The 17,968-nt window shown below is 36.2% G+C and overlaps 3 protein-coding genes across 4 annotated transcripts; 1 reads left to right on the forward strand and 2 right to left on the reverse strand.

The window, feature by feature from the left end:
• Nucleotides 1-354: 354 nt before the first annotated feature.
• On the forward strand, nucleotides 355-6,066 carry LOC129808051 (methionine aminopeptidase 2). Its single transcript, XM_055857718.1, has 3 exons — nucleotides 355-811; nucleotides 1,049-1,803; nucleotides 5,413-6,066. Exons 1-3 carry the CDS (start codon nucleotides 649-651, stop codon nucleotides 5,884-5,886), a joined length of 1,392 nt encoding a protein of 463 aa, XP_055713693.1. The 5' UTR covers nucleotides 355-648; the 3' UTR covers nucleotides 5,887-6,066.
• Nucleotides 6,067-10,263: 4,197 nt separating this feature from the next.
• Nucleotides 10,264-11,245, reverse strand: LOC129808052 (uncharacterized). Of its 2 annotated transcripts, XM_055857720.1 has the most exons (3): nucleotides 11,062-11,245; nucleotides 10,550-10,957; nucleotides 10,264-10,483 (listed from the first exon to the last, which is right to left on the reverse strand). In XM_055857720.1, exons 1-3 carry the CDS (start codon nucleotides 11,138-11,140, stop codon nucleotides 10,383-10,385), a joined length of 588 nt encoding a protein of 195 aa, XP_055713695.1. In that variant the 5' UTR covers nucleotides 11,141-11,245; the 3' UTR covers nucleotides 10,264-10,382. The 2 variants fall into 2 exon arrangements, with proteins under 2 accessions (XP_055713695.1, XP_055713694.1); XM_055857719.1 differs by having other exon boundaries at nucleotides 10,264-10,957.
• A 3,052-nt stretch (nucleotides 11,246-14,297) lies between these two features.
• On the reverse strand, nucleotides 14,298-15,683 carry LOC129808053 (zinc finger protein 665-like). Its single transcript, XM_055857721.1, has 2 exons — nucleotides 15,507-15,683; nucleotides 14,298-15,447 (listed from the first exon to the last, which is right to left on the reverse strand). The coding sequence occupies exons 1-2, from the start codon at nucleotides 15,593-15,595 to the stop codon at nucleotides 14,352-14,354; spliced, it is 1,185 nt and encodes a 394-aa protein (XP_055713696.1). The 5' UTR covers nucleotides 15,596-15,683; the 3' UTR covers nucleotides 14,298-14,351.
• Between the last annotated feature and the right edge of the window lie 2,285 nt (nucleotides 15,684-17,968).

The raw sequence follows: 17,968 nt of genomic DNA on the forward strand, positions 1-17,968 counted from the left end.
CCTGTCCAACTTGTACCACTTTACCCTACATCCAAATCCTTGATATTTTGGTTTAAATAAAAAAAATTGTATAATTTCACGAATTTGATTCAAGATGAATGGCGTCCCTCAAATTCAGCTCTAAATCGAAATTTGCATGCATTCCGAGTTAGCTCATATTAAGAATCTCATCTACAATAAGCTGATCTAGGCTTATCACTAGCTTTTATTCTTTTTTTTTAGAAACTCCGTGAACGATTCTTTCCCTTCTCTCTGGAAATAAAGATCTGAAAGAAAAACCGCAAGATTTGAATTTAAACGGGAATGGAGAAATATCCCTGTCCCAAAATGGGAAATTTTTAAATTTCCCTGTTTGGAGTGTGGATCGATAAATTATAGCCGGCGTACATTAATAAATTGTTGAGAAAGTATTTTTATTGCATTTACATGAAAATTATGCAAAAATAAAAAGTTTAGAAGAATTTTAAAGTCAAAGTAATGTGAATACGGTGAATACCAAAATCATAATAAAACTTTTCCTAATAACTAAACGTTAAATTTAGAAGAAATAAGGTTATAATCAGTAGGCGGCTGAGTTTGTTTCGGCGCACACGTTTTGTCTAGTGAGGTAGAAATTCTCGCGCTGTCAGGGTGTTTTCGCGAGAAAAGATGGAAGAAAGTGTGGAAAAGATGCAAATCAGTGAGGAGGGTGTTAATCATGAGGAAAACAGTGAAAAAGTGGACGCTGAGGAGGTCACAGCCGACGTAGAGTCCAAGGAGGAGAGCAAAAACAAGCGCAAGAAGAAGAAAAAAGCCAACAAAAAAGCTGCAGGTTAGCACATTTTCGCACCTTTCACGTTCTTTTTCGTGTTTTGGGGCTCATTGAAGGATACCTTTCTTTAGTGGGATGCCTCTGTCGGCATATTGAGACTCCCTGGGTAACATTCCTGTAGCCTGGGGATGTTTTCTTCTACGGTTTCTGGGAATTTTCCATTGGTTTTGTGTGGGAGTGAGGTTATGTTGTGTTGTAGGTGTTTGGGTTTGATTCCGGGAATTGCCGAATTTACAGATGAAGCTGACGCTCTGGCTGCCTCTGAGGGTGCCAAAGACAAGGAAGATGGTGTAGAGGAGGGCACTGGAGGTGATGCAGAGAAGAAGAAGAAAAAGAAAAACAAGAAAAAGGGTGCCAATGGTCAGACAGATCCACCATCAATCCCCATTGCCAAGCTCTTCCCGGACGGAAATTTCCCGGAGGGTGAGATTATGCATCATCCGACCGTTGCGGATGATCGCACGGCCAAGGACAGATTCACGAGTGAGGAGAAACGGGCTCTGGATCGCCTGCACCTGGACATCTACAGTGACTTGAGACATGCAGCTGAGGCTCACAGACAGACGCGGCAGCATATGCAGCGTTGGATCAAGCCAGGCATGACGATGATTGAGATCTGTGAGGAACTGGAGAATACAGCCAGGCGTCTGATTGGAGAGAATGGCCTGGAGGCCGGCTTGGCCTTTCCCACTGGCTGCTCTCTCAATCACTGTGCTGCCCATTATACTCCCAATGCGGGCGATACCACGGTGCTGCAGTACGATGATGTGTGCAAGATTGACTTCGGAACGCACATCCGGGGCAGGATTATAGATTGCGCCTTCACGCTCACTTTCAACGACAAATACGACAAGCTGAAGGAAGCCGTCCGGGAGGCCACAAATACTGGCATCCGCGAGGCCGGAATCGACGTGAGGCTGTGCGACATTGGAGCTGTCATTCAGGAAGTCATGGAGTCCTACGAAGTGGAATTGGACGGGAAAACTTACCAGGTAGGACTTAAAATTTTAGATTGATTATCCCCTGAATGAGTCATAAGCCCAAAATTGCTTTTGATAACTAAAAAAAAAAAATGAGAAGAGTGATAATTTCATTTAAAAACAAAGAAAGCCAAAGCGAACAACTGAAGATTTTTGTTATTAATTTTTATTTGCTTTACAATAGGGTAAGTGTGCCAAATTTCGGCATAGTTGCATGCAAACGTCAAAGTCTCAAGTTTGAAATGTAATATTTTAAATACAAATTGATTTTTTTTATTCTTTCTTTTGTAAGAGTGTTGCTTGGAACCTTGTAAAGAGTTTACCGTCTTTATTTACTCTAAAATCATTCTTAATACATTTTAAAATGAATAAAAATATAGACATAGCTTTGGTGCCCTATTTCGGCGGCCACCTTCATTCTCATAGTTCCTTGCCCTTCAGGAATTCTTCCAATATCTTTTTCACGTCATCTCGTTTGTCGAAGCTACATTCTTTGTTATTCTTTTTCATTGTATAATCTCTAGAGTACGTAAAATCTAAAAGTTCATGGAAATTCGAGGAACAAAAAAGGTGGCCGAAATTTGGCACACTTACCCTATAAAGAAAATATTTAGAGAAGCGTGACAATACACCAAGAATTTAACCTCATTTTTACCTTTACCGGTTCAAAAACGATTTGAACTAATTTTTATATCGAAAAGTTACCAAAATGCAATTGAACTTTTACATTAAAATAATTATAGGTTCTAAACCGATTGATTACCGGTTAAATACCGATTCAGGGGTTTACCGGTTTACACCAATTTTAATCGTTTTTGCGATAAGAATTATTTATCAGTTCAAAACCGATTGGAAACAATTCAGAATTGTCAGAAATTCTAAGACCTTTCGAACGAGGTTAAACATGATTCCATTCTGTTGAACAAAATTCTTGACCTTCAAAACCGTTAAGATTGATTCAACGTTTTTTTTTCTGTGGTCGAAAAGTCGATCTGGACATCGTCTAAATCTAGAAATATCCAAAAAGTACTAAGTACGAGTACTTTCAAATAATTTACTGTTTACCGGTTCACAACAAAATACACCTTAGGAGTAATATACAGTGCCCGCTCTCTAATCCGGACGAGTTATCGACGGTTACATTTAAAATCATTTTGAGATCATGTATGCATGTGTCTTCACGGTCTTCACCAATGAAAATTAATTATCCTGTGATGTTTTTATTTAATAAATGAAGTTATGATAACATAGAATTCTCTAATTATATCTTTTTAATCTTATTTAAAACTTTTATTCTAATTCTACAAAAAAAACCTTGTATTATATTTTCGAGACGTTGAACAAATTCAAAACATCCATCCGGATTACGAAGCGGACATCTGTCATATTGTCTCCCAATCATCCGGATTACATAGCGGGCAGTGTAATTGAATTTCGGATAAAAATTGGTTATCGGTTATTTACCGGTTCATAACCGATTGGAACCGATTAAATTTTATCGGTAATTCCAACACCTTTTCAGTGAGCCCAAACGTGACCCGATTTGAATGATAAATGCACTCTCTAGAGCTTTTTTAACATTTGACCTTGAAAAACCCTTCTTAGGAATGATTTAAGGGCATTTTCGTGCATGGACAAAGTATTCATCTAGAATAGCTCCGTTCAGTAATAACCTTTCGAAGAGACAAAACCACTCCAAAGCCAAGTCAAATCTATTTGAAAATTTACCGGAAGCCTAAAGTGCAAGTTCAAGTACTCACCGCTTTAGCGCTGATTGTTCTGTCAATTCGAATTTCGGTATTCTTGACACTTCAATCGTCAACAATATCAACAACAGCGTGCAGACGCTTGCTGAAAAAAAGTGAATTTTTGTGGAATTTTAGGATGGCAGAAAGTTTGAATCTCAATTTTATTAAGATAAATGTCCTTTTCTTGAACTAGCTCACTTTTGTGTAACTCGTCGGTTTAAACTTTCCAACTTCCAACGGGTTTTTAGGTAAGTTCTCTCTGATTTACAGTAGACTCTCTCTCAATCGGGAATATGGGGCGAAATGTCATCAGGTTTAGCGATAGAATTGGGCGTCAAAGCCTTTGTAAATTCCACAAAAAGCGCTCAATTATAAAGAATCACGATAAAATAGGAAGAACTACAGCGAATTTGAGAGAATTAGCTTCATAATTAAACGTGAAAATTGTCAACAAAATTTGACGCCCGATTGAAAAAGAGCCGATTGAGTGAGAGTCTACTGTACTTCCGAATCGGTAAAGGAAAAACCTTAACCTGGGAGAGCTCTCAAATCGGTAAGGTTATTACTGAACGAGAGGAATAAGTATATCTTTCCTTGCTCGTCAAAACCTCTTGAAATCCTTTTAACTCTTTCGTCTCCTTTGGGACACTGGGTACCCATGGAAACAACAATTTTTTTAGATTATCTAGAATCGATAAAAAATCCGATTCTTCTGGATAATTACAAACTATAAGGATGTCCAAATCTATAATATTTTTTGCAGGATCCCAATTAACTCCTGAGCTTAGATATTTTTGTTCAAAATTCGTGAATTTTCGATTTTCTGCTTCCTTGCAGATATTGTGACTTTTTTGATATTTCTAGACCAGAATAAGGAAAAACCTCTCGGGGCCAATAAGTATGATAACTAACAATTACAGATTACATAAATTCGAAAAACAATTTTTTCATAAATTTTCAAAAAACTTGTTCAAACTTGATGGGAATTCTCGTCCGCAAAAATCTAGAGGTCAAATGTAAGGTTATCCCGCTAATGCCCGCCATTTGCTTTTTGACACCAACCTTGTAAGAAAATTCCAAGCGGGAGCGACATTTTTGCCAATATGGCCGATAATTTTGACATTTGGCAGCGAAGGGAGATTGCTTTCAAGGAAGTTTTCCTATTCTTCCTGATTTTGGTGAATTCTGATTGTCCAGGAAGTGTCTTTTATGCTTTTGAGAAAGCTTAATGTGTCTACAATAACATCGTGCTGAAAAAAAATTGTTTTAAAGTGTTATGTGTAAAATATTATGAGGAATCTGTTGACAAGCAGGAGCTGGGTGTCTTTTTTAGCACTTCCTGGACATCCCACAAGATACTGGTCAATTATTCTTCTTGTTTTAGTGATCAACATTGTAAAGGAGTCATTTGACACTCACAAATAGTTTACAAAATCGATAATATTGGCTTTGGGAAAATTGAAGTTTGTATCCTTTGCGTTCCTTTGGGAACGAGAGTACCCTTGAGTTTTCCAATTTCATTCCAGTTGTCATCAAAAGAATATGTACTTTGTTGCGCGGTTTGACGGTATTTCATTGATAGCTATAGATAGGAACAATACGACGTCTCCATTCCATTCTATGCTAAGTCGTTTTAGACTTATATTACTCCGTATTATGCTGTTCTTGTAACCGAATCTACAACTGGTACAAATTTGGTGGTCATCCGACGTACGGGTACTAAAAATATTGAATAAGTTGAATTGAAAAAGTTGTCATTCTAAGATTCTAGCATAAAATGCAAGCTTCGAATAGAACTTTATATTAAGAAGCTCTTGCAGAGTACAGCGTATCACATACCAGAGTTTTTAAGAAAATTAACTTTGTGCTGTAGGTGAAGAGCATCAGAAACCTTAATGGGCACTCGATTGGGCCCTATCGCATCCATTCGGGTAAAACGGTGCCCATTGTGAAAGGTGGCGAGACGACACGCATGGAAGAAAATGAATTCTATGCCATCGAGACATTTGGTTCGACTGGACGTGGTCAGGTGCACGATGACATGGATTGTAGTCACTACATGAAGAACTTTGATGCTCAGTATGTGCCATTGCGCCTTCAGAGCTCCAAAGTGTTGCTCAACATCATCAACAAGAACTTCAGCACTTTAGCCTTCTGTAAGCGCTGGTTGGACCGTGCTGGCGCCACTAAGTACCAGATGGCGCTAAAGGATCTCTGTGACAAGGGAGTTGTTGAGCCCTATCCGCCACTGTGTGATGTCAAGGGCTGCTATACTGCTCAGTATGAGCACACCATAATGTTGCGCCCATCTTGCAAAGAGATCGTCTCTCGCGGCGATGACTACTGATGTCCGCCACCTGCCAGGTAACATTTCGTTTTGCTCCTTTTGTTTACTACCACAAAAGCTACATTTTTAAATGCTGGTGGATCTTTTTGTATGGAGTGTGAGAGAGAAGGAACGAGTGGTGGTGTAAAGTTATTCCACAGATCATCATGAGAAGAAAAAATAAAGAAATAACTAACCTCAGATTGAAGTTTCAAGATTTAAGTGGAATTTCCGAGTTTTTGAAAGTTTTCAAGTTTGGAGATAAAAACTTGAATCGGGTAAGTATATGAAACCGCTTTAGCCGGCGTGGAAGTCTGCCATCAGAGTTTGATCTCTTTTGCGGACCAGCACCTTTTTGAAGAGTGGAAGATTCTGTCAGTGAAGCACTCATATGAGTACAAGATGACGTAGTTTTTTTTAACGAAGTAAGCTATGCTTCTTCGCAACGGTAAGCTTCTCGGGATAAAGAGATACGGAACTATTTCAATACTTAATTCTTTAAAAACCTCTCAATGTGGTTGACGAGGATCTCGTGGTGCAATTTGATAAGAGCATTGGTTTTTAGGCGGATAGATTCCTAGCTTGACTCACAGTTAAGTCCCGCCCAGTAGAAAGGTTCACAAGTTTCTTCTCAGCAACGAAAGTTCACGATTGGTACCACAGTACAAGAATACCTGAACAACTACCAATCACCTTATGAGAATTTAACATAGCGTGACCCTTTGTGACTACTAGTCAATGCACATTCAGTGGCGCTGGAGCGGTGGCCACCGCTCTGAACTAGAAGAAGTTTATCATGGTGGTCACCGCGCTCTAACAAATTAGGAGGCCGCCACCTTCGCAGCCTATTCAACCGCGAATCTTTTCGTTGCTGGGACTTTCGCGACTGCTAGAAAAGCTATTTCGTAACTTTGCGTGATGCAAGAGAGGAAGTGTGTTGAAATTTTCATTAAATTTGAAACTTTTATCCCCTTTATCAATATTTCAACTAAAAGTAACTATGGAAAACACTAGAATTTACTAATAGAAAAAATGTAGTGTTGTTTTTAAGTCGAATATGGAAAGATTTTTTGCTGGCTTCATCGAGTTCTTCACAGAAAAATTGATAAGTGAAAAACATAACCTCAAAGTGATCCCTTGACGTAAAGCTATCGTAGTGACAAGTAAGTATTTTCAAATTATTTTAAGAGTGGATGTATTGCAAACAAATTAAAGCTTCAATATTTGAAGTGGTAATAGTTGAACTTTCAATTTCAAACCTCCGGAGATGTTTAAATACACAACACTCTCCGATATCCGGCACTTCGTTATCCGGCTGACAGCTGCCAAACATCCTTACAGTAAGATGCGGAATTTTTCCAATTCTAGAAGGATATAAAGAAATTTCTTTCCAGTCAGTGACACTTATGGTGATCTAATGGAATGAATTTCAGAGTCCGGAGGGCTTTCCAACAGCACACAGATTGTCTGGAAGTCTACCTAGAACTTCTAGGGCATCTTCCCGAGAAGATGGAATGTCAGGATGACTAAAAAAGCCTTCAAATACTGCAGTTATTTCCTTAAATCTCGCCAGTAATACCTGAAACGGTTAGATCCATCAAAATTAAACTTCTTTTCATCTGAGAAGATTATCTATAATAGTACAAAGTGATAACAATGAAAAAAGACAGTGATAAAACATATGCATTACCTTAGTTCAATCTGTCCTTAAATTCTCTCGAGAGAGAACTAAGCGTCTCTCCATGTGGTGGGGTGGGGTTTTAGTCGCGGTGTTGGAGCCATTTTAGCTCTCACGATGTCTGACGAACGTTTCATGGTCCTTTGCACAGTTCTAACCGATACACTGAGGTCCAATGATTCCTTAATTGACCTGCAGGTGCGAGATGAATTCGAAGACATATGCGACACATTCCTCCCAAAACGCTAGGAAAGCTTCCTATTTCTTCCATGATCACGGTTAGAATCATAGCTCGCAGGATCCTTTAAATAATTCCTGACAACGCGATCACTGCGACTAATTATGCGGCTAATTTCACGAAATGGCTTTTTTGCACTGTTCATTAAGTCTATTTGACCTTTTTTATAATCCGATAAGATTTTTCCGCGCGCCATCTTGACGTTTTTGACACATAAAACGCTAATAAAAATGACAATGACATTTCAGAGAATAGATTTAAGATTTTTAACAAATAGAGGGCGTGCGGTTATGGTTTTGTCACTTTGAAAAAGGCGATTTTCTAACATTTCTTTCAATTTATAATCTCAATCAAACTCAACCGACTAACCATTACAATTTTCTTTTCTCAGATGATGAAATGGAAGTATTAAGGTAAAAACTACAATAAAATTTCTATATAACTTCTTCAAAATTCGAAAAAAAAATTAGGTGAGGTTATAGTTTTGTCGCATACTTTAGTCACAAATGTTTCTAAAACTCACCAATTTTCTAATCCAATTCATAAATCACCGATATTCCATATAGTTTTCATAATATTCCACGAATTATAAAGTGTTGCAAAAGTCGCTGGGCCTATTTAGCCTATTTTTACTATCAAATCACGCCTTTTAACCAATTCTATGTCACTAAACTAATTCTAAAAACTTTTTTCTTATTTTTTCTTTATGTTAATATCAATTTTCATTAAAATTTCATTAATTGAACTTCACAAGTTAAATTTAAAAAGCAATTTTCAAATGCTGGCGACGACCACTACAAAAGCAGAAAAGCGACTTTTTCCGTGTTGGTTCTTGGAAGTTCCTCTGGTGTATATCATAATTTCTTTTATACAGTAGACTCTCTCAAATTCGGGCATATGGGACCGAAATGTCAGCCGAATTAGACAGAAATTCGGGCGACAAACTTTTTGAAATGCAACGATTTTTTATTCATGTGCATATAGATATTGAGTTTACAGACTCATATATAATATAACGTAAATTGCATGAAAATCCCTCAATAATGCAAAATCACATCAAAACTAAGACAAACCATGCTAAATTTGAGCATATTTGATTCATTTGATAATCATAATCAAACTTGAAAAATGACAACAAAATTTTTCAAATGTAACCGCTGCCTGAATTAAAAAGTAGCCCGATCTTAAAAGAGCCGAATTAGCGAGATTCTACTGTAACATTCCTTCCGATGGACATTTCCAGTCTTTTCCACTCTTGCAGACTCCTTTCTTCAAGTGTTCGGAAGTCACTTAAAAACCTTTTAAATGCCATTTTTTAACTATAAGTTTCATCAATTTTTTTTGTTTGTGTTTGACGAAAGTGCGCCCAATAGACTTTTGAATGTGTATTACAGTGTGAAATCCAATTATTCTGTGTAAAAATAAAAATTTGATGTAATTTTTATTCAATTCATTTTTCAAAATGACGGCAAAGTGGATTTGAATGGTTTCAAGCGATCAAGTAAGCGCTATAAATGTTAACGGCGCTCTTCACCTTCCGATGCGCCCTCTTCATTTTTTCATTGCAGGTCCGCTACGTGGGAAGCTTGGAAGCTTTTTCGAGGCTCTCGTGTTTTTCCACATTTTCGTGTTTTCCCAGGAGATTTTCCTAGGTTTTTAAGTGAATTCCATGAGTGGGGATCCTTGGGCATCTCATTAATGTGGGGGTTTAGTGTTTTCAATGGAGGAAGTGGTGATAAGTTTAAGAAATAAAGATCTTCAGTGAAGAGTGTTTCTGTGAATAAATTGCAGTTTTTCCTGGGAAATTCTGTAGTAGATGGGTTTGTGGGAAGCTAAGGGAAAAGTGTAGTGTATCTGTGCTGTGATTACAAGGTAATCCCGAGTGGCGTTAATTGTTTCCAAAAAGGAAAAGCAAGCATCTTTGCGGGCTTTCCCGGAGTGAATAATCAAAGTGAGGTTAGGCAAATTCGGCGCGAAGGAAATAAAAGAGATATCCTTCACACCTCCTTTGCCAATTAGAGGCTCCAGAATAGTATTCCGTGGTCTCCGGAAGTCAAGTGTCTTAAATGCGAAAAGAGGCTCCAGAAACAGGAACACCAGAAACACCAGGCTGTTAGTAGGAATACCCGAGCATCTCCAGATGACCTGATGAGTCCCAAAAGATTCTGTTTAGTCCTGGAAAATAATTGTGGACTTTTGGAGAATTCCTTTGCACATTTTGGATCGATTTTTCGTGAAACTTAATGCTCTTTTCCTCTCTTGCAGACTCCAGTGGCAGTAGCAGGATCAACCAGGCCCGAGGTAAGTGAGAAAAATCTTATTCAACCTTCCCGACAGGGAGAAAGTAGTTTTACCATGAAGAAAATTCTTTTGGCCCATTTTGGCCATTAATTCACTTAAAAAACATATTTTTTCCTTTAAAATTTTATTTAAATAATCCATGCTGTTGTACATTTTAATTTTGAATTTAGGGATTTCTTCATTTTAGAAACAAAAAATTTAACGTTACCTAGCTCAGGACGCAAATAAATACTCATTTTCCAAGGTGTAAGAAGATATCTGAAGATTTCCGGAATTTGATTCTCTTGGTCGTGTAGAATTTTACAATTGAAATTGTTGATGATCACTTTGGTAGTAGAGGACTGTATTGCTGACGGATGGATCGAAAATCTCTGTCTTTCGTTGATTGTTCTGAGTGTTATCTGCAAGAGAATTTGGCATTTTAGGAATTTCGGGAGATTTCCGAATTGAGGCTCGCCGGTTCTTACTGTAGTCGTCGTTGAGGGCTATGATCTCAAAGGTGGTCTGGGGAGGAGGAGTGCTTGGTGTGTTTTTGTCCATCTTGGTGGTTTCTCTGTACTTCTGCAGGTAGAGCTTCAGGGGATCCACGTAGTTGTCGAATCCGAGGCTACTCATTGCAAATAGAATGTCCTCACCATTAATTGTTTTCCTCTTCTCCATGTGACACCTGTCGCTGGCTTCCGATGTGATGAAGGAGATGAACTCTGACACACACTCCTGGACACATTCCCGTGCATCCTTTGCAATCTTCCCATTCTCCGGAATAGCTCTTTTCATGATTTTAGCCACATTGGCAATGGGCAGGAAACGATCTTGCTCTCGTAAGGGCTTACACGATTTATTGCCGTCAGAATCATCTGAATTATCCACAGTGTCTGCAAAGAAATTGGAAAATTTTCAAAATTTCCCTTCCCCAAAACCCTTCAAATGTCCGGACGGCCTTCACTGGGGGTTTTCAAGCAGAAAAATCATCCCTTACCTGAACCAATATCATCTCCCGCCGAAACCATAACACTTTCCATCATGTAAGAGTGCTTGAACTCATTCTCTGAATCCATTTTGTTTGATTTTAAGGTGTAATTTCTCTATAAATTGTAGAAAAGTGTAATAGAAAACAATCCTCTTTGTCGCAAACAAAAAATCACATTCACTGACAGTTGCTGTTGAGAGGTTTTCAATGGTTGTTTTCGTAGAGTGCCATCTAATAAAAGTTAACACATTTATGTAGTGTATCTTGGCTAATGTTATTTTCCCGCTAAATAAAAATGGATCACAGTGCTGCATTGGGAGAATTCATTCAAATATTTACCTTTTTAGAAAATGTTATTGATTTCAAAAAGGAAAAAACACAAGAAATAATATGAAATTACAAAAAAAATAATAAATAAAAATAAAATCATACCAAAATATTAGCGAAGATGGGGCAAAAAGTCACAAAACGAAAATTTTATTTTTTTATGAGCTAACTGAGAGCCCCAGAAATTTGTAAAGCGCAGTTTTATAGGAAATTTACTGTTCTACAATAATGCGAAAGTAATTTTCCTCTATTTTGCAAGAAAATACATCTATCAAACCGTAATTTTGTGACCATGCTCCAAAATACTGGGGCAAATAGTATCAGGCGTGAGGTAAAATTATCACATTTTGATTCACTTTATTATGGTCTCCTGTAAATTTAAAAAATACCTGGATGACATGTTTTCATAGGAAATTTATTGGTCTACTCTACATCTTTGTATAACAGCGATTTCTCGATTTCTCTATCTGAACGAGAAAAGCGCTTTTCAAGTTATTTTCCAAAGGCTATTTTTGGCAAGAAAATTCTATTCAACTACAGTCGAGTTCCTCAAATTTGAACTCCTCAAATTTGAACGACAGTTGAGTTCAAAATGTAAAATTTGAGGTTATGTGAAGAAAGTTTTGCGTGGAGTGCCATTTTTCTCTGGTATTTCCTCAATATTATCGTTTTATATTAACTTCCGCAGCAAATTTAATTTATTTCACAATAAATTACATTGATATATTCTCTAAAGTTGTTCATCTTAATTTAGAGAAAGTGCATTTCACATGAATTCCGTTATGTTTTTGAAAATATCGTTCAAATTTGAGGAGTGAGAAATGTCATCTATATCCCCCAAATGTTCAAATTTGAGGAACTCTACTGTATTCCGAAAGGGCGAAAATGGCGAATTGGGCGAAATGAATTTGACGAAATCTGCGGAAGAGTTATCGAGCAAATGTAACTTAAGTGCAGAATAAAAACAAAACAAAAAATTAATGGAAAGAAGTGTTTTCCGTTCTTTTTAAACTAAATATCTCAGATTCAGTAAAACTCTGACAGAATTTTTATCTTTTTGAATTTGGCTGTGCGTATTATTTATTTTTTTTAGATTTCACCATCACTGTCTACAATAAAACAAGCGGTATAGACAAACGGTTCGCCGTGAGACCTTAAAAATTGCTTCGGTTTTTGTTACTTTTTGCCCCATACTTTTATTTATTTTTACTCCAAGTACTAATTTTTAATAATATGATTTCTGGAGAAAAGAATCTTTGAAAAATGCTAAATAGCGGTTTCGTATTCAAAAAATCTAAATCATTTAAAGAATATTCACAAGTTCATCAATTTTGAAAATAAATAGGTAAAAATTGATAACTGCTCTAAGGAAAATATTTCAAAAACAGGGCTGAAAATAACAATATTTTTTTTATTTTCTAAATTCCTTGTTCGAATTCTAAGAAACTTGTGACAATGAAGAAGGTCAAATCTATGGTAAAAAAAATTGAAGCCGCTATCTGTTTTTCTTTTATCTTGGAAGATATTGAATCTTGAAATTTTCGGTTTGTGACTTTTTGCCCCAGTCTCTTCTATATGTGTTTTTAACATAAACAAGTGGATAAATGATGAAAATAGGAAATTTATGATCTCCAGTTGATCCTAATTCTATTGCAATCGTTTGTACTGAATAATAAAATTAATTCAGACACTGATTTCAAGCACGAAAACAATAAAAGCAGATATTAAGTCTTGAAACTTTTGTTCAAGTTTTTTGTGATGAAATATTTGGCAATCGAACTTTTTACTCAAAAAATTTAATAGTTTAATATTCAGACAACCAAAATCTGATACTCAAATGCTTAGTTATCGAAATTTTGGAATTCAAGTTTTTGTGATCAAAATTCTGGGACTCAAATATTTAGTGTGTAAACTCCTTTTTTTACTCAAAATAACTTTTGAGCTTTTTACTCACGTCCACTATCTGCCGTACTTGTCCTCGCTCTCTTCATTATGGATCACAACTACTCAATTAAGTTTGCCAAAAATGTTAAAATAATTATGACAACATTGCATGTCGCGTACTAAAAAACATAACCTAACTTAAAATCAGTGTTTTTTATAAATTGTGGACTGTAGAGCGATGGCATATACCGGGGTTCTACTGTACCTAATCGAGGCATTTTATTTGTATTACAATGTAATCATTACAATGTTCCTGTGTTGAAAAACGTCTGGCGATCGTAGACCATTCAGGAGCGCTTCTACGTAATGTGGTAACTTCTTTCGGGCTGCTGGTTTTTTAAACAAAAGCGGCGGTGCATTTTATTACGTTTTACGTTTTATCACATGTGATAATATCTCTTTCGACATTAAAATTATTTACATAATTTATCTACCGCCAGAGCTGTCAGTCTTGCCGATTGCGCCATGAGATCCCCTGTAGGAGAATTCTGTAACAGAATGACAATGTCATATGACATTTCATGGTACAGTAGACTCTCTCTCAAATGGGCATTTGGGGCGAAATGTCATCCGGTTTATCGATATAATTGGGCGTCAAAGCCTTTGTAAATTCCACAAAAAGCGCTCAATTATAAATAATCACGATAAAATAGGAAGAACTACAGCGAATTTGAGCAAATTAGCTTCATAGTTAAATGTGAAAATTGTCAACAAAATTTTGTACCCGATTGAAAAAGACCCGATTGAGCGAGAGTCTACTGTACTCAAGAGTGGGACAATATTAAAGCCCAGTGAGCATCTAATAGTCATTGTAAACAGTTCTGTAAAACTGTCAGCAACTGATATGAGTCGGATTTTTAATTAGTTCTTCCGCATTTACCACATTAAAAAATTTAAATTTGTCATGACATTGTCATACTGTTACAGAATTCAATTACTGGTTAGTTATTTACTGAGTATAAAGTCAGTATATATACTGTTTATAAATACTCATTTTTATTATTTTTAAATTTCAAAATGTTTCAGGCTTATTCTTTTTCAATCTTGATAACAGAACAATATTCAGGATTCAATTGAGTTTTGTTAGGAAGTTCCATACAGCAGTCATCTGAGTTTTCTTCTTTAACCTTTGCCTCTATTTCTTGGTCAGATTTTTCTTTCGACTTCGAAATTTTCTCAATCTTTGTTTTATGATGCTTTGCTTGATGCCTCCAGAAATATTCCTTCGTCTTGAAGGATATCTTGCAGTTTGTGCAGGAGTATGGAGTATTTGGTTTATTTGTTTCATGACGAACCATATGTTTCTTGAGATAGATTTTCCGTTTGAATTTTTTGAGGCATATAGAACATTCGAAGGGCTTATTGTCTACTTCCTGAACGTTTTCATGTTCAGTCTGTACAGCATTATTCTTGTTTTTTTCCTCACATTTATGCACCCTCACTTGATGCATCTTCAGATACACTCTCTTCCTGAAAGACTGTCCACAAACTTCACAGGAGAATGCCTTGTCTGTCTCATGAAGACCCATATGCCTTGTAAGATAGAGTTTCACTTTGAATTTCTTCAAACAAATGGCACATTCAAATGGTTTGTCATCATTATGCTCTTCCAGCATATGAGAGGTATATTCTCCATCCTTCCAGAAGCTTTTTCCGCAGAGTCGACATGGTGGGAGGGTCCTTTTAGGACGTGCTACGGGATATTCTGGGTTTTGCTTATGCACATCTCTAATGTGACGCCTTACATTGGCTTTGTGATAAAATTTGAAGCCACAAATGCCGCATTCGTGGATTCTTTCCGCCGAATGGATTTTCATGTGCCTTCTGAGGGTATCTCTATTCTTTAAAGTTTTCTGGCAAATTGTACATGTGACTGGATCTACAGGAAAATGGACTAGCATGTGATTGTTTAGGGATAGTTTTCTAGTATAACTCTTAGGACAGATATTGCAATGAAAATTCTTAGTTCCTGTATGACTTAGTTCATGTCTCCACAGGTAGGATTTCCTTTGAAATAGCTTTCCACATGTCTCACATTTGTATTTCCTATCCTTCTTCTTTTCCTCCTCATTCAATTCTTGTATCTCAAAATTTACTATTTCTCGAGCATAACCAGAAAATGAACTACAGCAAAAAGGGGATAATTTTAATCTTGAATAGATAATACTTTATTAAAGACTTACTCCTGGACTTCTTCCTGAATGGTATATTCTGTTTTGACAATAGTATCCTCAATAAAAACTTCTTCCATTTCTTTAATCTTCACTAACATTTATAAATTTGTATTTATTACTACGAACAGCATTGAATGAATATGCAAGTGAAAGGTTTGTTTTGGTTTTTACTTGACACTTCATTCCTCAGCACAGCGGTGATTATCCCGGCGGTATCAAAATACACAGTTCACATGTCATACAATGCATTTACGACTTATTCCTGGAGGAAAGATGTACAGTTTACACATGTATAATGTATTTGATGAGTAATTGTCATTCAAAAATACAAATTCACTAACATAAAACATACAGAGTATAAACTACACTCAGCTCTTCGTTATCCGGCACTTCGTTATCCGGGTGACAGCTGCCAAACACTGGCGGTTGATGTTTTCAAAACGTTTTTTTACGAAACATGCACTTTGTCCAGAATGATTTAGTGTGTTATTTTCGTTATATCAAATACAGTAGAATCCCGCTATAGGCCATCGCTCTATAGGCCACAATTTATCGACCGTTGATTTCAAAACACGGATTTTAAGTGAGGTTATGTTTTTTACTACGCGATATGCAATGTTGTCATAATTATTTTTATATTTTTGGCAAACTTAATTGAGTAGTTGTGATAATTATGATCGATAATGAAGAGAGTGAGGACAAGTACCACAATCGCAAAGAAAGTGGAAGCCGTCAAGCAATTTCAATACTAAAAGTCGTTGATCATTTTAAAAAGTGACATGGACTATAGTGCGATCCAAGTGTCAAATCTGGAACCAAATATGGACTATAGCGAGACTCTACTGTATCGTCAAATATTGACGAAATTATAGAAGTCACAAGGATTTTAATATATGTTATTTAACCAGAGATAACGATTGAACAAATTAGATAATTAAAAAGTATCGTGTAAAAAAAGTATTTCCCAAAAACACTCACAGAATGGAATAAAAATTCGTGTATTTTAGGTTTGCAACTTCTTTAATATTATCACTTCACTATTTTCTACAGATAACACAGCGTGGCATAATTATTATATTAATTATAATCACTGAAATTACTAATAATGGTAACACATAATTTGTAAACAGAATATTTCAATGGAAAATATTTCCCGTTGTCAAAGAAGCTGACAACATGCCTGCCAACAGCATTTTCTTTCATACAGGATTTTTATTATATATTTACGATGTATGTAGTACTACGTATTTGCTCTGTAAGATATAATACTTCACACGGACACATCCACACAAAAGCTCACACTTCGGGTCTCATTTGGTGCAAATAGTACTGAGTAAAAAGTATGCGCGTACATGATGATACTGAGTATTCGTACAACGTATATACACAATTTATACGTAGTTTGGTCCCGCTGGGTATGTCCGTGGATTCCCGTCAAATAATATCTGCAGATATCTTTAAGATTTCTGTAGAGAAAATCTACACCTCTACAGAATATCTGCAGATAAATTCTGTAGATATTCTTACGAATTTTATTTGGGCTTGGGACAAAATTCGTCAGAATATTTCGGCAGATTTATGACGAATCTCTGATGAATTTCTGTAGATATTCTGTAGATTTTTTCTACATTCCAGACTTTCCAGACAAGATGTGTCAGAAGAGATGGAAAAATTTTTCACTGAAGTTTGCAAAATTCTATAGAGTTATTCTTAGTGATATCACGGTGTTTATATAAAATAAAGAATTCTGCGACGCCGTGTTACAAGTAGAGAAAAGTGAAGTGAAAACTTTAAACAGAGTGTCGACCAAAATTTCGTGTTTTTGTATCATTCGATTGGTGATTTTTAAGAAATTAGTATTTTTGCTCGCAGTTTTTTTACTTATCTAAAATGTGTACTCGGTAATGCTTGTTAAGCAGAGCATACAATTTTCTTTATAACTTCTACAGTTTCTTCATAAATCAACAATATTTTTGTGAAGTAATGGAGGTTATGCAGATTTTCTAGGGAGAAATTCTGCCGAGAATCTGCAGATTTTCTCTGAATGTACTAGAATATACCGTTAAAATTCAAAAAACCTCCGAGTAAAATCGGCAGGTAGAGCAATGATTTGACGGGTTTAGCTCCACATAAAATGAACAGAACACCGAGGCCCTGCTTCCGTGACAGTGATATTGATTTGTAAGGCATTGCTTTCATGTAAGTTGTAAGGATTGTAAGCTATTTCAAAACGTAAATCATGAGGTATAAGCATGCCTTTTGAATGGTTGTAGAAATTTTTTTCATTACAATTAAAAAGTAGCAGGATGTTAAAGTAGCCGAATTAGAGAGAGTCTACTGTATATTACATAAAGTATCTTTTAAATTATTATTATCTCAAAATTTCATTTAAAAATTATTAAAACCATGCTTTTGGGAACTGATTTTCTGAGATATATTTGAAAAAAAAGTTAGGGGAAAGTGTGCTACCT

The sequence above is a fragment of the Phlebotomus papatasi genome, chromosome 3, assembly GCF_024763615.1.
Source record: "Phlebotomus papatasi isolate M1 chromosome 3, Ppap_2.1, whole genome shotgun sequence".
Classification (NCBI taxonomy): Eukaryota; Metazoa; Arthropoda; class Insecta; order Diptera; family Psychodidae; genus Phlebotomus; species Phlebotomus papatasi.